The sequence below is a fragment of the Melanotaenia boesemani genome, chromosome 9 (assembly GCF_017639745.1).
Source record: "Melanotaenia boesemani isolate fMelBoe1 chromosome 9, fMelBoe1.pri, whole genome shotgun sequence".
Lineage (NCBI taxonomy): Eukaryota > Metazoa > Chordata > Actinopteri > Atheriniformes > Melanotaeniidae > Melanotaenia > Melanotaenia boesemani.
This window is the reverse complement of record NC_055690.1, coordinates 22,978,560-23,004,773: the sequence shown is the minus strand read 5'-3', so window position 1 is coordinate 23,004,773 and position 26,214 is coordinate 22,978,560. Positions and strand designations below refer to the sequence as shown.

Sequence of the window (26,214 nt, the reverse complement as noted above, 5' to 3'; positions counted from 1 at the left end):
TTATTGAGTTTTCCTTGGCTGAAATTTGACATCTGCCATAGTAACATACTCTGTTCCAATAATCAACTACAAGCCCAGGAAAGATTTTTCACCACATCTTCTTGTGCTTACTTGTCTGAATCAGATTGTTTAAACTATATTATTGTCAGTATTGATAATGGTTGATATGGAAAATAGGAAAAAAGGCATAAACATGAACAATATTGCTGTTGTATTTGGGATGGCTGCTTAGACCAGCCCTCCAGTATTTACATAAAATACAATTTCCTCCTTTGCACACAGGCCTAGATGTTAAAGTTTCAGATTCAATTGTCAAAAAGTTTAACTGAAATCCTCACATTGCTTCTTAGCAATTATTCTAGAGGAACACATCTACTTCATTATAAATATTCTTGCAGATAAGGTATGGATACAGTAAAATTTTCACACAGAAATATGGCGTTACATCGCTGCTACCAAATACCCTGGTAAGCGTATTTATCAAATCAGCAGCGCATTTCTTAATCGAGCGAGCGCATTGCTCTGATCGCTGGAGTTTTTAATTACTCGCGGGGCCGTGAACGCAGCACAGCGAGCGCAAAACACATTTTAGCCTGATCCTAATCACTTCACATTTCATTTTAATGCTATAAAAAGCTACAAAAAGAAACTGCATGTCAATGCATGAAGTGGCATACTATTCAAACACATGTTGGGAGTACAGGTATCACATGGTTTTTAAACTGAATATGTTTGCAACAGACTTTTAGGACATAAGTGTTTAAATATATTTGAAGAGTGATTATAGTAACTGGGCATTCTAGTTAATAAGATAAAAACAAACATTTGTCCATCCATACTGACAGTCAATAAAAATGCTCATGAATAATTCATTAGTGATATGCACAGTAAGAAATCCATTAACACAAATGATTTAACAATAATTTATTATGTAAATTGTGTCCCTGACTTTCAAACGGCTTTATAGAGCAAGAAAGTGTGTCGGTGACAAAGCACAGCTGCAGACATGTTATTGTTTACACCCACAGGGAATTCTCTCAGACCAGTCGTTTGCCTGTAGTGTTGCTTACATCACCCTACACCTTGACTGAGGTACTACTAAAAGAAAATATGTGTTGTTATCATTTAGTACTGTATCGTGCATCATATGTTGACATGTAGAAAAATGTAGATTTTTAACATGTGATTGTGTGAGAAAGGCACAGAGTGGCTCAATCACCAGCTAAAAAACCCCAGAAATGCTTGCTGGTGCAGTTTAACAGAAGAACACAAACACACACACAAACAGTTGCCCAGTCATAGTTGTATAAAAGGTGGTTATTGTTAAAGAACTGCCAAAAAGACACCCTCTAGTTAAAAATGACTTAAATCTCATAACAGGTGGTCCCTAGAACAGCTCTTAGCCATCATGTAGAACAGACTGCAGAAACAGCTGAATTAACACACTTTTTTAAATATCCATGTTACAGAGCTGCTATTGAAAGTACAGGATGTTGTATTAGTGCACTGTAGAGAGAATAATAAAAATATAATTTAAAGCATTGATGATAAATAAATTAAAACATTTTGTTTATACAACTTTCATGTGCTACTCTTTGCACATTTTCATAAAAAGTTACATGTAAACTGTATACACTGTAAAATGTAACATTGGCTTTAATATATCTAGTTGACATAACTTAGATTTAATCTAATCTTTAATAATCTTAATCTTAAATTATATTAACTTTGAAGAGCAAAATGCTTAATCTTAATCGTACTTAATCAGTGTATTTAAAGGCTGATTAATTGGGATTTTTTTCCTTGAAAATAATTTAAAATGTTCTCATTTGCTGCGAGGGATAAAAGGAAGCATATATATATATATATATATATATATATATATATATATATATATATATATATATATATATATATACTGTCTTGCCTTCTGACATGACATTGACATTATCCTGCTGCCACTATTCTGACTTTCTGACCCTGGTAATGATCCACCAAATGCCCACTAAATAAAACCTAAATAAAACCTTTTTACGTTTTTCAAAGTGGTCCATTTAAAAAAAAAAAACCTGCTTCTTCCCTCTTTTTCCCTCCTGGGCCATCATGAAAATGATATGATGAATATTTATTATAAGCGTCAATCATAAGGGCGTGGCAAGGCGCTCCCTCATGTGCTCCAACTTTAGAGTTGATTCTGATTTATAAACAGAAACAGAGTGGGATGTGCATGCATTTTATAAATCTGAAAGGTTTTGTCTGCTGCATTTTCAGTTCTCACCTAAACAGACAGGAAAACATGTTAAGCAGTAATCCGCATTTCACCATATTTTCAGTTTAAGGCCACATGTTCTGCTCTTAATTCTGTCTCTCCGCATCTATTCTACTTTGTGTGAAATTGATCAAATCAAGTTTGTTCCATAACCTTATCAATGTACAGCAAAATCAAAATAATAAAGTTTGTAAAAGTTTGTCATACCAAAACCGTTTTAGTTAATTGTACTTAATCACTCAAATTAACAAAACCTTAACTTTCTTGAGACAACGAGTTTGCATATATGTATTTTTAAAGTAAAGCCAACCAGTTAGAATTTACAGTGTAGAACTGTAACCTCTGACCCCTCATTCGCTCTCCTCCTTTTCCTTGTAGACCTCTCAGTATATTTTCCTTCAACATGACATTTAACAGTTTTATGTGGGTGTAATAATGACTGTCATACTGAATCAGTTATCCCAGCTTAAACTTAAAGTGGCTTGGCTTTGAAATGTCAAAAAAAAAAATCAAATCAATTACACTTTCAGTAATTATTCAGCACAACTGTAAAAACATTTTATGAGATTGTGCTTCACACAGAAGTGCTGTTAGGGTAAGTGATTGTTGACAAGTGCTCTAAGGTTAAAGTCCATAAATGTGAGCGTAATTAATGTTAATTATATTTCAAAGCAATTACACTGCACTCTTAAAAGCATACGTGTGTTTGTAAATACTGTAATTGCCTAATTTGAAGTAAGTAGAAGTACTCCGTAGTATTTTTAATCCCTAATAAGGGGGTTATTGAACCAATATTTCCATCTATGCCCAACAGAGAAGACTGAAATTGTTATTTTATTAATACCCATTGAAACATAAAGGGTACTGGTGAGACAGCACAACATTTGGCAATTTATAAGCGCAGATTATTTGGGGAGGGAAATAATTTCATTTGATAAGAATAGTGAAATGCGGGACCATTTCAATCTCTGCTGTGCTGGTTTTTCATTTGCTCTATTTAGTTTGTAATAGGAAAAACACTTCTAATCACTTAATATCAAATGAATGCCATTTTCCATCCATTGAGCAGTAAAAGTGAAAGGAAAAATTATATAATCTTGATTACCTCTAATAAATGGGTAATTTGAGTTTGACGGAGGATATAACTCTGGCCTGGAGATGAGTTGTTCAGTTCTACAGCTTCTGACACCAGCCTACGTCCTGCCTGACTAAACAGATAGTGTTGACCCATTCTTGCATGGGCAGAGAACTTCCCTGAGGCTGTGCTGTTTGCTCATAGCCACATCCTTTCCTTGCCTATTATATTCTCCACCAGTATTCAATCATTGCCTCAGGCAGGAGACAGAAAGACAATAGATTGACAGATTTTTGCTTACATTTTGCTTTCTAAATTTGTGGCTTATCACTTTTTTGGCAGTTTTACCTCACTGATTAATGTTTTTAAATTGATGGATAACTGTCCTAGCAATTTTCTTTTTCTCTTTTTCCTTTTTCCTCTGTAAGACCTGGCTAGCGACAACAGATGAAATAAGCTTACTGGCTAAATCTGGCATATTTAGAAGCGTTCCTTTTTTTAATATGCTCTGTCCCTGTCAAGTAAACAAGTAAAGTTAATAAAATATAGTTGCTCAGACAGTAAATTGCATTTTCTCTCACCTGTGCATAAATTGTCACTAGAAGAGGTAATGAAACAGATCGTTAAGCCAGGGAGGTTCTCTAATGGTCTTGTTGACAGCAATTAGAAAGGCACTCGTTAAAGTATTGCCCCCATTAGGTTACAGACCACTCACTCCAGGCAGAGAGAAACTGAGAGTCTAAATGTGCTCTAAACTATGGGGCAGGACCCAATGTTGGTGAAGGGCCAAGGTGACTGCTGGTGGGTTACCATATGTCACACTAATTACTGAGCCTGGATCCTTGGATGTGAGACCTTCTCATTTGGCTCTTGTTTGTCTAGTTTAATGTGATAATCAGTGAATTACTCACCTTTTTAAGCAGGCCTTGAGAGATGTGAGAGAGACCAATGGAGGTCCACAAGAGCCTCACTAATCCCATCTTGTAGAGCAGGAGATACAGGACCAGAGCAGTAGCAGACATATAACTGAGTAGTCTAATACTGTTTGGTTTGGATGAGATCCGTGTAAAACTCCAGTTTCAGTCCGCTTGGTCCAGGTTTGTTCAATTCTGTCCATGGGGATGCATTCAGTTCAGGTTTTATGTGTTTCCACAGATAAAATTCAAATCCAGGGATAAAAGGTCCAGTTACCATTGAGATGCTGCTCCAGTTCAGCCCTGCAAGAATCAGCTCAGCTCAGGAACTTTTAATAGAATTGTGATAGTCAACATTGATTAATAGAATGGAGCAAGCTTCCTTTAGACTCCAATATGTTAAGTCTATTTCTGTTAATATCCAAGGCCAGATCCACCTAGACCCCTTTCTGTGGGCTATTACTCCTTTTCTGTGCAGTCTTTCACAATGCACATCCAGCTTGAGTGTGATTATCTATGCATCCCACTTTGCTTTGATCCACATCCAATCATTTTTGTCAGTTTCTAACATCCACTTAATGTCTGTCCATGCATGTTGATGTCGTCCTAGGTGGTGAGGGGTTATAATAATTTTTTTTATCCATCATTGTCATGCCTCTTAATGTCATTTTTCAGATAGAAGTGGGAATTGACCTTCCATTAAAACTCCAATCCAGACTTGAGAACCAGGAATAGTGCTTGAAAGTAAATCCTACTGTATAGTTCTATAACCCCATGATATTCAAGGAAACAAATTAATGGGTGCAGTAAACAGGAGATGCAAGGAAATAGAATTAGGGCTTTTTTTTTTCTTCGGGGTTTTAACCAGCTTCTTCCCTCTTGCGATATTTATTGTCCACAAATGCCAGAACAACAGCATCAGGGGTCTAGAAAACAGAAGAGCAAAAAAAAAAAGGTTAGGAAGTAGAGCAGTGGAGGTTTAGCCTAATATGGTTGAGGAGGAAAGAAATTATTGCAAAAGAATCTTTATCTTTGTTTTAAAGAGGAATGTTTAGAACAAAGAAGCTGAAATGAAAGAAGGGATCTGGAACAACAGGTATTAACAGAGGGATAGAAGAACGAGGTTATGGGTAAAAACTGTTAAAGTGTAACAGCAGCAAATTCAAACACAGTAACACGCCATTTGAGGCAGTGTCAAACATGTATATGCTTATAGCATGCAGGAAAAAAAATGCTTTATCATAATTGTTTCAATCTGAACTATACTTGAGCTTAGCCACCGGACTGATTTTTTCTTTTTATTATCTGAGCAGGCTGTTTAATTTGTTTCCTTGCTTTGCTTTGACTTAAGTTTTTTTTTTTTTAAGCTATTTTCACCAGAGAAAATTTTATATTATTTTAAGTCTTTATTGCACCCCTAAAGGAAAAGAGAGCTAAATTAAATAAAGTGAAAGTGGAGGGAGTGTAGCAACTGAATGTTTAAATGCCATGTTTTTCATTTTCTTTGCCTTGTGCTTCAAATCCAGCTTGAAGCAGGACTTTTGAAAAGGACACGGTTGACAATTATTTTATGTTTGGTCTACTTTTGTAATTTCAAGGACACGCTTGTCTCCATTTCCAAATGTCACAGAAAACATAAAGTTGTATACAGGTTAGACTCTGAATGGCTCAAAGGTTTCCTTGTTGAAATACAATCAAACTGAATCACTTCTAAAGACTGTCATCGTTTGCAGAGCTGTTGGAGAGTCTAACTGCTGCCTGGCTAAAAATAAATGCCAAAATATGCAAAGTTTGCTGATAATGCAAAGCTGTGCAATAGCTTGGAAATTGATGTAGCTGTAGCTTGTTCTGGCAGTAAAAGACCTCAGCTGTTATTTGTAATGTGTGAGTTTGTCGGGAGAACATTTCTTAACTGTCTTTGTCAGAGGAAATATTTCTTAGCTGTAATTTATGTACAGCCAGGGCTTATTATGTCAGTTAAAGAATGAAGCACAGTCTTTTTAATAGCTAAGTGTGAAGTCATCCATTACAACTACTGCACATCTCCACTGTTTTCTCTTCCATCATCCTCCACTCCAATCTTCTCCTCCTGCGCAACATGCCAATGGATGAAAGAGACTGAGTGACTGAAGGTGGTATGCAATGATGAGAACGCCATATGTGTGGTTAAAGATATAAAAGAGATGAGACATTAAAAAGATAACTAGACAGACAAAGATGTAAATTAAAAGCAGAAAAACCCCAAAGAAATGTCAAACAAATGATGTCACACTGGTGAAGGAATTCAGTGAAGGTAGGGCTGAGTTCCTCTTCTGAAGGACATCACCAGTAGTTCCTGAAGCTTAGAGATAATGTCATCAAATTGACTACTTGTTCACCAACAGCTCAAAATATTAATCAGATTAAATTTATTGTCACATAAAACCCAGAAGGTAATAAATAGTCCTAGATGCATGAGAATATTTTATATTTCTTGTTGAATTGATTACCACAAATGATTAGATATTATGTATTTTACCACTCATCTAATAGATTAATCTATGCAGTGTTATATATTTTATGTTATACTGTTAGCACCTCTAAAGAAATGGCTTTTAGTAACATGGGTATTGGGATTGGCATTAAGTGTGGATGTCTAAAACTGAAAGAAAGTAAATGTAGTTATTGTGTGAACTGATCCAACCAACAAGCAAGACAAGAAAAGGGTCAGAAAGCAGAATGTTGCACAGGACTGAGGCTGCTTTCGGGAACTACAGGTTAAGAGCTAACATGGGGTTGAGGGAAGGGAATAGAAGACTGTGGGAGGAAAAAGAAAAACCCAGGCAGTGCAAGTCATTACTCTTTGTGAGTAGTGGTGGCGCGATGTCTTTGTGAGGCCAAGAGACCTTCAGATCTTAAAGTCTCTCCATTCGACACTACGAGGCCGCCTGTCATCTGTTGCTGGAGGCATCCAAAAGTCAGAGATACAAGAGAAATGGAGAAGGAAGCAGAGCAGAAACAGAAAAGAGACAAGATAAGAAATAATAAGAAACAGTGAAAAACACTGACTCGGATGCAGTTGAACAAGAGAGGAAAAAGGGGGGGTGGGGCAGAGGAAGTAGAAAAGGGATGAAGAGAGAAAGCATGTGGGGGAGCATTAGAAAGACAGCAGGAGGGAAAAAAGATGGCAATGCTGAGAGAAGTATTGAGAGAGACAGGTGGCAGTGAAGAATGAGGTCGGGCATACAGGATGACACTGAGGGGAGTGATGATAGATTAAAATACAAGGCGGACAGACAGGCTTCAGGGTCATAGAGGGGCCAGGGGAAGAACACACACTTGTACTTTACACAGACTTGCACATTCTCATGTTGTATCATTTCCCTATCCTGCCTAACCTTGTAAGAACATCTGTCCCAGCTCAAGGCACTTCAACAGAGAAATTCATGCAGAGACATTCAACGGTAAGCAGCTGACTCTGATCGTACACACAAGACCTTAAAGAGTTTCCATCTTGTGAGGACATTTGATTTCAACCTTTTAAAAGGAACACCTAACATTAACCTAAACCTAAGCCTAAACCCCGTTTACCTTATGGATATTATTTGTTTTCTCTTTTTTTCCCTTTGGTCCCTAGCATAACCGTGTAAAGAGACTTTTGCTCCCAGAATGTGATTATCTGCATGCATACACACATTCAATGTTTGCTTGGCTGTTCATGAACTAAAAACAGTTTCTTTGACATAATCATGACATGTTTTTGTGTCAAACACTAATCAGTTACTGCTAATCCAGCTTGAAAAGGCCCTACAGCTTAAAATCCACCTAAGGCATCCTTGTTTCTTGAACTCAAGCTGCAAAGTAACAGCATCAGAACCAACACATTCTCTACTGGGCATCTACTCATTGATTCTTCTTTTTTTAGAAAAGAGAACTAAACTCTATGCTTCAAGGATAAAGGTGGATGTTTAAATGCAAATAAACTTCAAATATGTTCATTATGACATGCATTTTGTTGTTTTCCTCTTATCTTTGATGCAAATGGTTGCATAGTTACAAAGTACACGCCAAAGGCAGGTTTTTTCTGCCCTAGAGCTGCAAGAACTGTTGCATGTTGATGGTTTTTCTACTGTTACCTATCAACATCACCATGACACCCATTTGCATAATGCTTGCCTACTAGCTAGTCTGGCACACCTGAAACAAATACACAGCTGCCATTTCTGATTTATCAGCTGACCAATCAGAGCTGACTGGGCCTTACGGGAGGGAGACAGGAAGTAGAACAGAGAAAAGATGAGAGATTCATTATCATGCATACATACATAAAACAGATTTTTTTTCTAACATCATTGTATCCAGTAAGAACAGCCTGTGATGATTAATCTATTAGTGAGCATAATTAAGAGTCATTGTAGAATTCGTGCAAATAAATTCATGTACATATTAAGCAGAACTGAATGTGCTGCAGTCTATTTACACACATCAGGAATCTTATAGCTGAAAGACAGAATTTGCAAATACTTTGTAAAACTAACTTAGGCTGCTGAGTTCTGTGTTCAAGTTAAACTTTAAAATTTGTTTTTTACAAAGTAATAAAGTTTGATTTTTTTCCTCCACTTACTTAAATTGGATTAAGAAGGTTATTTAGGCAAGTTTTGATCATTATAGTTTTTTTTTTCTGTTCTTGGATTTTGCCTTAAAAAATGCCTTATTTAAAAAAGAAAAAAAACTGATTCATAGCGTTTATATGAATATGTTGAGAACTGAATGAAAAGAAAAAGGAATCAAATTTGTTCTCCTGTTGGGTTATATTTTCTCCCTTATGGACAGCTAACAGAGTCTCTCTGTGTATGTCAGTTGCTCTTTTCCTCTGGCTCTCTGACTCACTGCGGCGCTTTGTCTGATCAGATCAATGTTGCCTTTCTCTGCATTGCAGCAGTCGGTAAAACACATCAGACACAGTTACACCCCAAGAAACCCAAACAGCCTTTGTACAAACGCAGAAGTATTATCCTTCACTATTGGTTGCCCTCAAAGTACTAACGATCCTGAAATCAAAGGAAGGAAGCAACAAACACAAACAGCCATCAGTAACTTTTTCCTCCTGGGCAAAGAGTCCAAAAATAGAATAAAGGGTCTGTCTTTCTGTCTTGTTGTTGTTTGTGGTGCTCTTTGGAAACTCCTTTTGATGGACACGCTTCAGTTGTTTAAGGTTGAGATGAGGTTAGAACTGGTGATTAAGTCTATAAGGGGAAACATTCGGGATTGTGTCTTTGGTGGAATGTTGGTGGAAGGAAAAAAATAAATAAATAAATAAAAATAATATATATATATATATATATAAATTAAATATATAAAAATAAAATCAATAAATGCAAATAAAAAAAAGCCCCCATAAGAAAAAGAAATCTTTTTCATCACACTGCAAGATATTGAGCTTGCTACAGCTCTAATGAACATTCCCTGAATTCTCTCCTTTTTAATTGAACTTTGGAGATACTTCTGTCTGTGTTCTGTGTCAGAGATTAAAGGAACAACCTGAAAACAACTTAAGAATATTTACAGCCAATAACTATCTGGTATAGCCCATTTCCATGTGCTGTTTGACAAAATAAAAAGATGTTTGCTGTTCCTTTTTCCTATAATAATTACAGATTAATGTGCGTTATACTATTGATTTTGTTGTTCACATCCTATTGTGTTAAAAATAGCAGCCTGACTGTAAAACCTGCAAATTTCATAGAGGTGAAACTGTTTCCTGAACCTGCTGGCTAAGCTTCTCTATGCTGCACATATCTCTGCTTCCATGTATCACCATGAAACTCAATAACCCCTAATTTAAACCCACTCACAGAGGCCAACTGAATGACATATCAATGGCTGATAAAGTATTTCGCCATAGCTGCTTAAACCACTCTTGTCAAAAGGTGTCTCCATTCATTTCAATGAAACCCTCATTTTCCTTAGTGGATTAATGTTAAGAGAGGAAAAGCACTGGAGTAGGATTAGAACAAAGAAGACCTACCTGAAAAGAAATTACATATTCTCCTGAGGGATTTGTGTTATTGAAACGTTGTGAGCATATGAGTTCACTTCAGAAGTTAGAACAGAGAAATTCAGGGCTGATTACATAAAAAATAACTTTTGTATAACAACCCCTGTGGGAGAAAAAACATGTTAGATTCTTTAGATAAAAGCAATTTTACTGCAGTGTTCCACGCTCGAAATATGTTAATGATGTCTTGATTGTTTAGAGCTGTACTCTGACAATTATTTCCACACTTAATCCCCAGTCAAATAACATCACATGACCTATGAAATGTGTCAATTTGTAATCAAAACACATGCATCTGATTAACTGATGATCAAGTGCATTTGATGGGCAGCAACTGGCTGCTATTCCAGCTGTGCTTGACAGTCGATGTCACATGTTTATTCTGATATGCTGTGTTTAATTTTTACCAAACATTTGTTAACTATTACCAAACATCTCCACTTTCAGCTTGTGTGTTCAGTATGATGGTGGAGAAGTAATGATTAGGTCTTATTTTGAGGCCACGTTACTTGGACACCTTGCAATCAATTAGTCAGCCATGATCTTTTCTGTATACCAAAGTATTCCAGAGTCAGAGCAAAACTGTCACTGAAATTGTGTCATGCAGCTGGATAATGCTCTCAAACACAGCAAATCTACAAAAGAGTGCCTGATAAAGAGAAAAAAAAATCATAGTGTTGTAATAACCCAGTCAAAGTACACACTTCAACCCAATTGAAATGCTGTGGTGGGACCTTAAAAGAGCTGAGCATAACATGACTGCAGTAATTTCTCCACAGGGTTGTGAGACCAATAATATCATGCAGAAAAAGATGGTTGGAAGGTGGTTCTACATGCAGTTAAATGATGGGGTACCAGTTTTGGCATTTTGTCTGTCATATTGTTGTTAATCTGGGGTTTTATTCATCTGATTTTAAACTGTGGTAAGATTAATATTATTCCAACATATTTAAAACATTACAATTTAGAGTTTACTGTCTTTTTAACATGCTTGTATTCTGCGCTCCTTAATTTTATATATTACCATGGTCATATCAGCTTCATAGTTTCATCAGGCAACCCCTGTTTTTAAGCCTTGTCTCTGATTTTGACATATTTTCAGCACATCAGTAGCCACTACTGTTGAAACCATAAATATAAGAGAGATGAAGAGATTAAATTACAGTAAATGGAGGTCTGAAGCTCAAGTAGCACTAAATGTTTTGAAGCTGAAACTTACCAGTGCAGTAAATTGGGTTGGTGCTGCACTCAGCTTTGGTCTGTCATTTGCACTCACTAGAGCATCTTAGGAAATTAGGTTTTGATAACAGCACAGAGTTAGGTTTCTAATCTGTAGGTGTCACAGAGGTGTGTTTTCATCATTCATCTTAGCTGCACTGTCCAAGGTCACCCAGCTCGCTTTTGTTGTCATTTTATTGACATTTGTCTACTTTCATTTAATTATTTAAATAAATCATAGTAAAAAACTTTGTCAAAAAGTAAAGTATGAACTGAACTGTTATTGTTCTTGTGGTTTGCTGTAATCCTTGATATGATTTCTAACAAAAACAAGCTGCTTTTGTTGTTTTGTGGTGATCTCCCTTGAACCACTGTAGTTTTGTGTTTGACAGATCCTTTCACTGCTTTTTATACAATAATAAGACTTCAGATTTCAGTAGATGCCTTGAGATTTAAAATAATTATATTAGTTTAAAATGGACTTAATTCTGATGAAATCACGACTACACAGGAGAATCTATGAGGTTTGGCAAGCTTCAAAAGGAACCCCGACTATCAGCGCTTGTTGGCCTTAACTTGCAGTTATAGCCTTGTTCTACTAAAAATTATTGTTACTGACACGTTTAAACACCCAATTACTTTATAAATCCTTTGTGTTTACTATGTTTTTTACCTATGGAGGTCAAAATTATTTTACTTGTGTGATGAATTCTGGGAAATGACATCAAAGGGTTGCTCTCAAGACAAGAAGACCAGGTGATGAAGGCAAATGAGGCGTGTTTGTGGCTTGATGTTCTTTTCATCTTTCAACCATGGATCATATAGAAATTATGCTTTTAGTTTCAGTTTCTAGTCCAAAGGAAACAGAAAAAATGTAAGTTTTTTCCTGAGTGATAAGAAGACAAGAGCTAATGTAAGTAGAACTTTGACAGACCCAACTTCCAAAGGACCCACATTTATACTCCTATATTAACCACAGCTGCTAAATGAGCTGGCGGTTATAAACCAGCAACACACACAAGGCAACACACTGCAATTCAGGCTGGCGAGCAAAAAACACAGAAATGTCAGAGACAGGAGACGCTGGGATGTAAACAAACCGCTACCCCTGTCATAGCCCCTGAACTATCAGAACAACCACGAACCATCAGACTGACCCTGAACTATCAGACAGACGGTGGACACGGAGCAACCTGACTACCACCCCTTCATTCAGTCCTGCCATCTGGAAATGTCCACTTTTCTTCACCTACAACTGATGCAGCAACTCAAACAGGTGACAGCACAACAGATGCAGCGGTACAGCAGGCAGTAGTTGTCTGTTGCCTGATTACTATGGATCATATCTGTTAGTACGGATCTGTCAGTCTTGTTTGTCAGTCTGAGGCAAACTACCTCAAGGTTTTCTGTTATATGACGATATGGACACAAAAACTTCAGTATATCTGTTGGTGTGGTTAAATCTTATCAACTTTGGTTTAACCCACTACTTTTGGTAATCTTCATCCATCTGATCATCCTCATCTTTAAGTGTATTTTCAGTTTTTATTTATAATTGTTCTCTCTGTGTGCTCAGTTTTTACGTAGAAAAGACTGAACAGAAAAAGTTGAGCCAATGTGCTGCTATAATGTGCAGAAACCGCAGCAAGCTGAAAAGGTTTATTAAACAAGGTCTGCTGTTCCTCCTAGTTAGAGCTCCTTTTAAGCTATCTGTATTCTACTAGGAGTGGGTTTTAGGTGTGAGTCAAGAATATATTAAAATTATTAATGTGAATACTGCTACAACATTAATTACAGCAGGACAAAGATGATACTGGAACCTTTCTTTGGCTCTTCCCCCACTAGTTACTATGAATGACTTCAGGTTAGTTTTAGGGGACAGATTTTTAAAACTTTGGAATCTTAAACTTTCTACAAATACTTGTCTCATTTGACCTTTTTTAAGGCTTTTTTCTAGGCAAATATCATTTTCCATTATTCGTAAATGAAGCCTGATAATTTGTAGGAGCAGAAAACAAGTGTGACATGAGTTTTATCTATATAAATAAATAGTGCTGTTGATTTCACATTTCTTGCTTCACGATCTGTTTGAGATAGAATAAGCAGTTGTAGAGACAATAGGGAAATTTTTCTGTTGACACAACTGCAGCCTTATGGACAGAAGCCCGATATATCTCATCCTCCATCTCTTTCAGTCTTAACCTCAGTTAAGTGCACAAGCAAGTGTTCTGTATTAATTTCTCAGTCATACTCACTCATTTTTCTCATTGTTCCTGTCTTTGTTATTATCATGCTCAATTTCACAATCACAACTGCACATTTTTGTTTGTCAGCCAACATCTGTTTGCATTTGACTTGATTTATTTTTGTGTCCTCTCTATATATGTGTCCACCTACTCTTTTCCTGTTAAATCTTTACTGTCTCCCTTTCCAACTCTGAAATTATTCCTCCTAGTTCAGCTGCTTGCCCTCTCTATGTCTATTTCTAGCCACCCTATCTGTCACTCTATACCTGTCAGTTCCTTGGGAGAGGAGGGCTCTTTGGCGACAGATGGTGGTCTGATTTTCATCTCAATGGCAACCCTGGAGGAAAAGCGGGCCTTGGTTGGTGAGAGTAATTCCTCACTGGCTAAAGAGTCTGTCTTTGCCTCAGCGCTGTGTCCACTGCTTTCCTCTTCTACAAATGCAACTGTGTCTCTCATTGCATTGCTAGGTGACATGGCCCTCGATGGTGACATCACGTGTTCTTCTTGACTGTTTGTCATTTTCGAGGCAGAGCGAGGGAGGACTTGGACCTGACTGCTTCCTCCTTGTCCGTTGCTCTGCGGTCTTGGCGCTGTCGCTGCCATGACTGCTTTTCCGTGGCCTGTGCCTTGGTGGCTGTAAACCTTGTATCGGATCATTAAGATAATGATAAAAACCAGCACAGATGCAACAATAATCCCTCCAATGATGATGATCATGGTACCGCCCAAGAAGTGGCTGTGCAGTGCTTGACACTGGCTAAACTCTGTGTCTGTAGTGAATGAGAGACAGCCCAAAGGACGTGTCGCAGTCAGTGATGTAATGAGATCATCAAACACAGCCAGGACACAAAGGTCATAGCTGCGTCCAGCGGCGAGGTCCCGGACCAGGAAGTCGTTGCTGCTGGACGGAATCATCCTGCCATGACAAAGACAAAATAGAGTTTCAGTTTCATGTTATTTATTTGTTTTAATAACTCAATACACAACAAACATTTCTTTGAACTGTAAGGAGAGACTGATCGATCCACACTGATCTGCTATTCAGTTAGTTGTTACTTAACATTGCAGGTCAGCTGGATGTATGTATCAACTAATGTATAAAACATTACATAAAAGTTAACAAATTATCAGAGTCAAAAACTTTATTTATTTATTTATTTTGTAAAAACTAGCACTGTAATCCAGCATATATTATCTTTTCTTTGGGCAAAAACATAACTTTCCATAAGGCATTTCTTTAAGGGCTCCTTAGTGTGTCTTGACTGACTAACACACAGAAAAATCCAGTCTTTGCAGATAGATTTATTTGCCAGTGTGGTTATTATGGTTGTAATGGTGCAACTGCAACTTTTGTTTTGAGTAAAGGAAGCGCCACATTTTTAAACTACATCTGAGTCACCATAGAGGAGGGAGGAGGCTGGCGTTGATGAAGAGGATGCAGGCTTACTTATGACTGAGACTGAAATCTGCATCCATCGAGTTTGCCAAAACAAAACCAGAGCTCACTGATGTGAGGCTTGAATTAAATATATATATATATTCACTACCGTTCAAAAGTTTGGGGTCACTTCCCTATTGAATCCCATGGCAAAGTGACCACAAACTTTTGAACAGTAGTGTATATATATATATATATATATATATATATATATATACATATAATATGAACTCTGTGGCATTTATCTGTTTTAGAAGAAGTTGCAGCTCTTCGTCAGTGGAGGTGGGCAATATATATCACCTACGATAGAATCATAAATGTGCAATTTTACATGATTGAGTATTCATACTGTCTCAAAGGAAAAATGGTACAGATGGTACATAGGTGGTAAAGGAGAGGTGCATGAAAGTCCTCAGGCAATCATGCCTCAGAAGCCAATCAGTGGACAGGATTCAGTCTTGCAACTTGGCAGTAACCAAAACACAGCGTTGTCTGACATGGAGGATATATGCAGGAATATTCTGTCTCAGCTCATGATGTAATCGCGAGACGTGGGTCCACATCAGTAGCTTCCTGGAAATAGCTTGGTTTTGACAAGACTGACATCTGTCACAAGGTTTTACTCAAGCTGATGCTGTAGAAAGATTGGTGTTTTTGGCTCAGTAAATAACAGTACTTGTGAACAGTTGGCCTACATTTCTTTCTGCCAAATTTCAAAATTTCAAAGTTCTAGCCAAATTTTTATGCCAGTGACATTGTTCAAATATTTTAAATCAAATAGAAAATTAGGTGTAAGTTGATGTAATCTTAATGTAATAGTTGTTTACAATTTTTCACTTATTTTTTGTTTAAAAGGCTAAGTATGATACTATTAAGCAAACCTTATTTGGCATATTTTCCTGTGATTTAAAGTACAGCCTGGACATAACTTGAAGTCAGTCATTGTCAGATATGGCCATAGAATATCGTTGGGCAATGTTTTACAGAATGCCATAATATGTTTGTGTGCATGTTTTGCACAATATGTATGAAGCACTTTAAAAATAAAAAAGAGCAGTTGTTCTGAAACACTGTGTCTTTACATAGATATTCTGGTAAGCATTTAGAGTTTGACAGCATTTAAAAATAAATAAATAAATAAATAACAAAAAAAAAAAACATTATTTAAAGGATATTGTTAGATTATGGGGAAAAAAATATAAATAAATAATCAAGATTTTTTTTTCTTTTGCCAATATTGCCCACCTCTAGCTGTCAGCTCCCCAACATTGCCATTTGCTTATTTTCACAGTGTCCATCAACACCACATTGTTCATATATAACCAGCAATGATAGACAGTTGAGCAAAAGTTACCTAAAATCAGAACACCTTGATGTGTTTCCTTGTATGCTGTGTTTTAAAATATGAAAGCTGCAGCAGTGACACATACATTATCATTACATATTTCCATGTTGTGCTGCCTGAGGCACAACAGTCACCTCACCAGCTTTATTTCCCCACAGAGCTGGAATTCATTAGACTGTGGTTTGACAAACACTCACACAGATCCATAACACATGACTGTAGAAACCACCAGCCTCTGATTAAACAATCTTGACTCTTCCATTGTAAACCTTTTTCTCTGCCTTTCAGACGGTAAATACTGTAGATCCAATTTTATTACGACTTTCCTGGTGGAATTCGGGAAGATCACCCTCCAAATGTGAGCAATGCTTTCTCTGTGCTTACCTTTTGCCTTTGCTTTTCTTATATCTGTATTTCCTTCAGGGGGTCTCAAGTATAACTAGGAGGATTGTCAAACACCCATACACTGTTAGCTGATTTTTAAAAATATATGTTTTTTATAATAATGATAATAACATAGTTTATCCCTTTGGTATAAATAAAATATTTTTTACTTAATTTAATTTCATCATTGCTACATTTTTATCTACCACATATATACTACCGTTCAAAAGTTTGGGGTCACTTCCTTATTGAATCCCATGGCAAAGTGACCCCAAACTTTTGAACGGTAGTGTATCTAACTCTTCAGCTTCATTCATATGCTCCCAAATCTACTGTAAATCTTCATTTTGCCTTATGCTATGTCTATCATCAAATCCTAAATGTATTTCCAACCCAAAGTGGAACCAGACTCTAAAATATAGACAACAGGAAAAAGCATGGATGGGAGGTTAGTGTGTATATTTGTGGCCCTGTTTGTGTGTATATTTGTGAAAGCCAGTGGGCATTGTGGTGTTGGCCAACCCAGTCTCAGTGCCAAGCTCATTGATGGCACTGAACCCCCACCAGGAAGTATTACTTGGCAGACAGTAAAATGTGTTCTTCTATGTGTGTGAATGTGTGTGTGACCTTATGAATGTGGAGTGATGTGACAGAGATCTGGACCTAGATAGAGATCCAGATGGGAACAGAACCAGAAAACTCTTACAGCCCTCATGTCTTGCTGGAGGACAACAATATGGTTAGAAAGTAGAGCCGGGTTGTGGCTCTCGTAAGCATGCAAGTGGTGAAAGAAAAAAGAACAAAAACAGTAAAACAACATCTCTGTATATATTTTTCAATAAAAATGAAAAAGATAGAGAACAGACTGAGTTTTCCTGAATGTGTCAGAGCAAAATAATACCATGATTCTTTATTTCTGCTCTCATCCCTCATCTCAGCCCAAGCTAAATCATGACTTACCTGGTGAGATATTTGAAAAAGGCAAAATGAAAAGAAGTGTTTCATACTGAAAATTTTTAGATCACAAATAACTTACAACATAGTTCTGCTTTTGTGTTTCTCACGATGCAAAGTGAGGTGTGCAGAGGTGCCCTCAGGAGCTCAGAAGTCTGACTCAAAGCATGTTATGTAAAAGTCGTGACTGATTATAATTAAATCGCCATGGAGACAGAAGGAGCAAGTTTTAATATTTGTGACAACATGAAAAGCAGTGCTAACTTTTCTGAGCAAGTACAGAATCACTTTTAAAGAAAGGGGGGCACATCAAAAGTTAAATCAGAAGGCTGAAATTAGTGAATGGCATTGCATTTTGGTGCTATTCCTTTAAATTGAAGCTGCAAGCTGTAATGTTTGGATGCTAATGTTGCTCCTTGGGGTAGTATGAGAGGCAATGTGTTGTGTAACAACAGAGAGAAAGTAATGAACAAGGTCCTGTGTGTACTGCTCTACAGTCTTAGCCAGTCCTTGACATTTCTTGCTTTGTTGAGACTTGCTTTCATTTGTTTTGTTTTGTTTTTTTTCAGTCAGCTCCTTGTCATGCTGATTTGAATTGTTTCATAATGACACGGCTGTATTGAACAAAATATGACAGCTACAACCTCTATGGGGCCACAAATTCATGCATAACGAATCGTGTCTAGTTATTTGTGTAAAAGCAGAAACACGGTGCAGGATTCATTTACATGTTTAAAATGAGTTTTAAACTCTAGAGATTTTTACAAATAACACTTATTTGCTCCTTGTATCTTGACCTATCCTGACCTTAGTTTGGACTCACATATGTAAAATCCTCAAATAACTGGTCTAGAGTGGATGTCATGTCTTAGATATCAATTATTTTGCCACTTAACCTGATTGGATGAGGCTGAAATGAGTGAACCTCTTTACACTGCATTGGCAGCCTTTGCTGATAATCAGTATTGCTTCCAACTACAGAGACTCATGATCGTGTGGAGGAGCAAATCTGATGCAAATCAGCTTCAAAATCCTCCTCTGTGTCCCTTTGCCTACAAGTGCTGTTTTCTTAATGGGGATTAAACTGGGTAACGTCCACTGCCCTGAGGCTTTGCTAAAAGGCAGCTGCATGTGGACCAATGCATGAGCAGCAGGGATGAAAAGGAGGAGATTTTGGAAAAGGATTTTATTAAACAAAATACCACCATACACTGACTTGTTAAGCTCAACTAAGAAGATTTTTTTCTGAGTATGAAAGAAAAGACATATTTTTGTCTCTTAAAACTCTGTTTCTGTTCTGTTCTTGTACAAATGCTTCTTCCATTTTGTCTTATATCCTGCTTTCTTTTACACATATCTTCTTTACCCAAGAATAATACACAATCATTGATCTATCACAACCAGTATCAGATATATGGAGGATTTAAGGCTCTTGGAGTGTTGACTGACTGCCCCTGAGTAATATCAGTAATAAAACTAAATGAAGCAAATCTTACTAAGTGATCGTGGTCTTTAATTTGCTCTTTTACCAGCATCTTTCTGTTTTTCATACATCCAAAGTGGGTCAGAAATGATGAAGCATCTCCAACAAATCAATAATGAACCTTAATTGGGAGTTTTAATGCTTATGAACGATGACTTTAAAAGAGACAAGAACAACTGCTGGTCCAATCAGAAACACTTTAGAAAAAACATTTGACACTGCAGTCACACCACATGGTTGGTTTAGTTAATGGACACACGCACACACGCACGCACGCACGCACACACACACACACACACACTCGCTGTCATACACTCACAAAGAGAGTTATACAGCTTAATGGATCCCCTTTTTTTCTACAATTCAGATTCACACACCTACTGAGTGAAGCAAATGGTTTCTGTGAATGCAGCTCTTTCACATGCTGCACACAAACAGATCAACAGTCAGTCGTGTTATTATCACTCATTTATTTATCCTTACACTTACAGGCACACATGCAAACACACACACACACACACACACACACACACACAAACACACACACACACACATGGATGTACACTTACACACAACTACATTAAAAGCATAAATCCATTCAAAAGCACAAATAAACAAACCATTGCAATTGAATTGATGTGATGTGGCTGTGTGTAAACATGAAGAAAAATACAATCAGACAATAGTCTGAATAATGTGTTTAAACACTTATATAAGCTGATGATTGCATAAGGTGACAACCCGTCGAAATAATCCCCAATTTTTCAATTCACGTCTTATACGTCTTTAACAGGCCTGAGATTAAACATGATCAATGGAAGCTTTACATTGGTATGAGCTATTGTTGAACACTAAGTACCATTTGGTCCATGTTTTTTCAAAGCAGATCGAAGGTGCACAGACCATGTGAGTGTCACCACACACGGCAGCTATTACTGTTCATGTAGCTTCAGAAGTTTGTTTCAAAGCAAAGTAAGACTTACACTTGTACTTGCTCCTCGTTGAAGCTTAAACACTAAATAATTTACAACAGTGTTCATTTTCATAGTCAGTGTTCACATTTATTTTTACCAGCTTTCTTTCTGTTCCAACTGGTTTTTTCTTCAAAATACATTGTACCACTCTACTTGAACAAATGGACACCAGTGTCTGTACTGATACTGATACTCACTTGCACCTTGTTGCTGGGCAAGGCAAAGACAAAACGTACGAAGTCTGACAACATGATCTCATGACAGAACATGAACTGGCTATATCGGTCAACAGACATATATCATGAGTGAGAATCACTACATTTTTTCCTTACTCTATTCCTAATGAGGGTAAAACTAAAATTTCCATTCATCATCATGTCAGCGCTCTTTATCCTGCATCTCTATACCCGTTCTAATGTGATAACGTCTACTTTTTCATAATGTTTGGTTTGCCACAAATGCTTAGAGGGTCTGCTCAACTATGGGGTTTTGTGAAACCTTTATGGAAGAGACTGCTGGTTTAAGATTCAGCACAATATTTTCAGCAGTCCATCCCACTGGTGAATTAAAAGGGTTAGGACTAAATGTTACAAAATACATGCTTATAAAGTTAAATCTAAAATGATATGACTTCCACATTTCATGTTTTGCACAAAAATCAGCCTAGGGGTACATTGCCATGCATAATTTGCAATCACTCATTGTTTAACTCATATTTAACAAATGCACAAATATATGCTATCACCTTCAGCATATAATAGTTTCTAAATTAAATCCCCCTCTTTTCCCCCAATTCACTTCATCCCATCTGGCTCCTGTTTAGTTAATGATACTTATTAATACAAATTCCACCCCAACATCAGCTGAATATCTATAATCCCCACTGTGAGCCCAATGAGATTTCACAGTGGGCAGTTGGAAATGGGGAGTAACACATCTTCTCCATGGGCTGTGACAGAGAACAATCTGTCACAGCACACAAACTCTTCTGAGAGGGTCCTATCGCTGCATATGTCTAGTTCACAGAAAATTGCTCAGATGTTAACCCCTTAATTCCCGGTAGCGGAGGCTGCAGGTGCAGTCAAACAAAAAATGAAAGTTTAGAGAATTTATAGGCCAGAAATCTGGATAATGAAACACTGAAGGTGCATGGATGGAAGTTATTGTGCATATTGTGAATATTTCTCTCTCACCATCAAGAAGCTGTGAGATTCTAATTCTGTTTTCTGTCTGTTCACCTGATGCTGATATTCATCACATATTGTTCCTACTGTGTTTAGAAGGAAGCAGCTTCACAGCTTTAAATTCATCCTGCTGACTTTTTACCTTTTAGTTAGTAAATCCTGAACATGTCATCCCTCTTTGTCATAAATATTTGATTTTATAAATATATATGAAGAAATATTTTAACTGTTGCTGTTTAAAGAGGAAAACTGCTGCTAAATCTGTTTATGTGTTTAGTGCAGGGGTCTGCAGCCTTTCCAATCCAAAGAGCCATTTTTCCCTCAGCCAGCTAAATAAAACTCCTTTAGAGACGCAAATGTTATGAGACTTTTCCAAAAGGCAACTAAATACATATTTTTAATGAAGAGCCACCATAGAATATTTGTTATTTTTGAAGAACCACATTTTTATTTAAATTTTTAAGGTTTTAAAATAAAGGAAAAATATAAAACCTTTATAAAAAGAGGATAGACAGACTTTCTTCTAAGGGATGTAGATATTTGTGGAAAATGATGTAAAGTAAAAGAAAAAAACTCCCTGGTTTCCAACCTAATGACAAGAAAGATAGATTTTAAAAAAATATTTTAGCCACATATTTTGAGGCATTGTGGAAGGTCCAGAGAGACACTTGCAGCTCCAGAGTCGCAGGTTGGAGACCCCTGATGTCGTGTTAGTAAACCAAAATTGACTGCATTTTCTTTATTTAGCTGTAGGCCTTCTTTTAAAGGAAAGAGACATTTTGCGCATAACAATGCGATTAATCGCGATTAAAAATTTTAATCGTTGCCCAGCACTTATATATATATATATATATATATATATATATATTTCTTAACGATATTGCAGCTTTTCCCTGTTTGCTGATAAAAACTAGATGAATTCAGTACAGTTGTGAAGAGGTTTGTAGCTGAATTTGTGGTATGTCTATTTTAGTTAGTCTAGTACCTGAATGATTTCATTAATTACATAAAATCCGTTAGCATCAGTTAGCATAATGCTAATACTTCTATAAGAGTAGAGTTTTAATAAAATAACAGCAATTAATTATGTCACAGTCTTTTTAAAAACTTGTTACGAGGTTGATTAAAAGACACAAAATGCATTATATGTCTACCATTTCATTAATTTTAAACATGATGTAAAACTGGGCACAAAAACTAATGCAAAATGTATTCAAACTACAAAATACATGTTGTGGGCATACATAGTGCAGGTGTATGTCATGTTGTTTGTTGTCACAAAAGGCATTAAGAGATGCTAATAAACCTGTTCTCAACAGCTCGACTTTGTTAGCATTTCATAATTGTGTTGTCTCAGACGAGTACAGTGATGGGTTCATTAGAGGTACTTGTTACAGCAGGAGAGTGATGAGGGGTGCTGCACTGCCAAGTCCTGTGTGTACATGTTCATGAGTCAGTGTGCCCAATCTGAGTGGGACTGACATTTCTATGCCCACTGAGGATATGCATACCCACATCTGTGTGTGTGAATGAGCTTGACATTTTCATGCTGTCTGCGTTTAGCTAGTTTGATTGACGTGAAGACACTCTGTTTGTAAATACTGTCCATCAATCAGCCTCTGGGCAACCAAAATGCTCACGCATATGCTCAGACACACACACACACACACACACACACACACACACACACACACACACGCACACACACACACACTGTCATGAAGTCGCATTCAAAAGATTTTGAGCTGTGACTGTTGATCTAAGCAAAGCGCCAAGAGAATATTTATGATAATGTGTCCTGGGTGTTTTTTTAAATAATTTAAAGTGCCAATTATTCCTCCAGCGGAGGCAGTCCAGAGGAGGGGAGGGCAAAGGTTTGACATCAAAGTCCCTCTAGCACACACATGCTGTCCATCCTAGTAGATATATTACAATAAAATGACACACAATGTGTTGGGGAAGAAAACACGGATATATGCAGATGTGAGCTGACCTATTTTAAACTTTAAATCATAAAACACAATCTCTTAAACCTATAGCAAAGATGTCTGTCAAAAGGCACATTATTTATTGAATAAAAAATGTAGCAGCTTATGAAATCACTTTCACAGGTATTCACAGGTCTCAGGAGACAAAATTTGATGTTATAAGCTTTAATAATGAAAATATGTGCCACATAGTTATTCATTCTATGTGGACTTTTTCCTTTGGGACCTCGAGAGCTGAGGGTCCTGTCATATTTGCCCTATTGGAGGAGGTGAGCAGCCCTCTCTCTTGCACCTCCCCCCAAGGAACTGACTGTATATTTTATGTCCAACTGATTGGTTGGATGTGAGGCACAACCTCTTCTCTCTCTCTTTCTCTCTTTTCCACCATAGTCTCTAACTACATCATACATATTAATGTTTTTCTCATCATCAATCCACACTATCGTCTTGCTTTTCCTCTTTGTAAGCCTCACCAATCTCATCCAACTTCTATTTTAGACTAAACCAGCAGTAAAATCACAAATGAAAAAAAAAAAAAAAAAAGAAAAAAATAATAATAAAAAATTAGGGGGGCGGGTATTCCAGTATTTCTTATACATTTTGTAATATTACGTATTATATTAAAATTGTGTCTTAAACTCCGTAATCTAACAACTTTTTAAAGATATTTTTAGGACTCAGGGAACTCATTAGCTTGCCAAACATCTTCTGACAGCCCAGAGCAGACATCCTTATGTTTTATATTGCCGCAGTTAAAGCAAGACATCAAAGCTCCCCTTCTCTTTCTCAAAGCTGCAACACAATTTCCTTCAAAATCTAAATTGTTTGACCTTAATATAAATACATAAAAAACAACTTTAAAATGGTCTTTATGACATTTGCATCATATTTTTTCTTCTCATTTTTGTGCTGATGGGGGAAAGCTGTGCTCTTTTAAACTACATGGATTTATAACAGGTAGTAGAGTTAAAACAGTGTTTTATAACGTTGGTCTTCTCTCAATAGATCTGCTTACCAGTGAAATACAGATTATTGTCCTGAACAGTAAGTAGGTGATAAGGTATAGGAACTATTAAGCAGCCTAAAAAAATTGGCAGCTTTACCCAAAGAGAAGCATCTGTTTCCAAAAAGCTTCAAAATTGTGTGAATTGTAAATAAAACAGAATGTAATGTTCAGAATTAAAAAAAAAAAAAGAAGAAAGGATCAAAAAGTAAATGTCAAATGCTGAAACTGGTAAAGTTGATACCTTAAAAAAATGGTCTGTCTGAATTTGATACTAGCAACACATCTGAGAAAAGCTGAGACAAGTGAGTGTTTACCACTGTGTTGCATCAGCTTTTAACAATACTCCTTACGCACTTGGGGACTGAGGAGACTGAAGTGTAGAAAGACAAATATTATACCACTTCTTGCTTGATGTAGGATTCCAGCTCCTCAACCATTTGTGTCACAGATTGAGCCCCACTTAGATGAGATTGTCGCTGATCAAATTTATAGTTGGCCCTGAAAGTATTTAGTTTCTAACCATCACCCTGCTTTGACTTTTCTGTAACTGGTGGCTATATATATCTATATATATATATATATATACATGGCAGCAAAATGTATATTCTTTTCTCTATCATTTGAGTAGGAAGATAATTAAAAAATGAGTGACATTGATAAAAGACAGGATGATAGCTGTGAAAGGGTTGGTTGTATGTGGTTACCTGTGTAAATTCCTTTAAAACTTTTAAATTGATGTCATGCAACAACATATATTGCCCTTCATTCTTTTTTTCTGCATGCCTGCGTCAATAGTTTTCTCCTCCTCCATGCAACCCCTACACTTTCATTTCCCCCTTTTCAGTGGATGTATTTTATCCTGTACTTATGCTTCGTCCTCTGCCCTTCCTGGATGAAAGAGAAACTTATATTGTGTTTTGTCAAGGTCATAAATCTCTTATTCAAATGTTCTGATCTGAATTGCTTTTGAGAAAACTAATCTTTTACAAGGACATGTTCAAACACAGAGCAGTGACCCCAAGAACGAATCTTGTATCATTTCTGTGGGTTTCTGATTGAGAATTTTTGAAGTTGGAAAATCAACTGCAGCATAAAAATCTAAAATATTGGCTTTTTTTTTTCTTTTATGTTATCAAGGACAGAATTTAGGTTTCCTGTTGAACCAAGCATTGTACAAATGTGTAACAAATGTTTATCCCATGTAAACCTATAATCCCACAGCATTAATATATTGTTTTTATCTTTATGTCTTCAAGGGAAAGGAAAAATAAACACGTCACCCCTTCAAACCATGAATCTAGTTATCCAGAGCTGCAGACAAAATATCATTATGTCACAGTTCCAATGTAAATAGTAGGATTACAGCTCTAGATGAGTGTAAAGCAGAGCAGAGGGGGGACATATCTTGAAGTTAATACTGAATAAATCCACACATATAGTATACAGCAGTTCAAAATAGGTCATTTTAAATTGGAAGCAAAGGAGCTTAGAGGATGCTCTGGTGGGGAACAAGGCGAGGTCCAAACAAAGGAATCAAATAAGTATGGGGTTAGAAACACTGTCAACTAATATTGAAGCTGAAAATAAGATTTGTTTTTGAATAATCAGTATTGAAAATTTCTACTGATACTGAAAGAAATGCATTGAGACTGAAAAAAAGATGCACAGAAAGATTAAAATAGAAATATTTAGAAAACTC

At 36.7% G+C, this 26,214-nt stretch overlaps 1 protein-coding gene across 2 annotated transcripts in view; it reads right to left on the bottom strand.

The window, feature by feature from the left end:
• The window catches only part of zgc:172282 (leucine-rich repeat and fibronectin type III domain-containing protein 1-like protein), a 181,652-nt gene that overhangs the window by 11,798 nt on the left and 143,640 nt on the right, over positions 1–26,214 (bottom strand). For both annotated transcript variants that reach the window (XM_041995339.1, XM_041995338.1), the window contains 2 exons: positions 14,026–14,675; positions 4,256–5,184 (listed from right to left, as the gene is read on the bottom strand). In XM_041995339.1, the coding sequence (XP_041851273.1) occupies positions 5,177–5,184; positions 14,026–14,675 (658 nt within the window). In that variant the 3' untranslated portion in view covers positions 4,256–5,176. The remainder of the gene's footprint in view (positions 1–4,255; positions 5,185–14,025; positions 14,676–26,214) is intronic.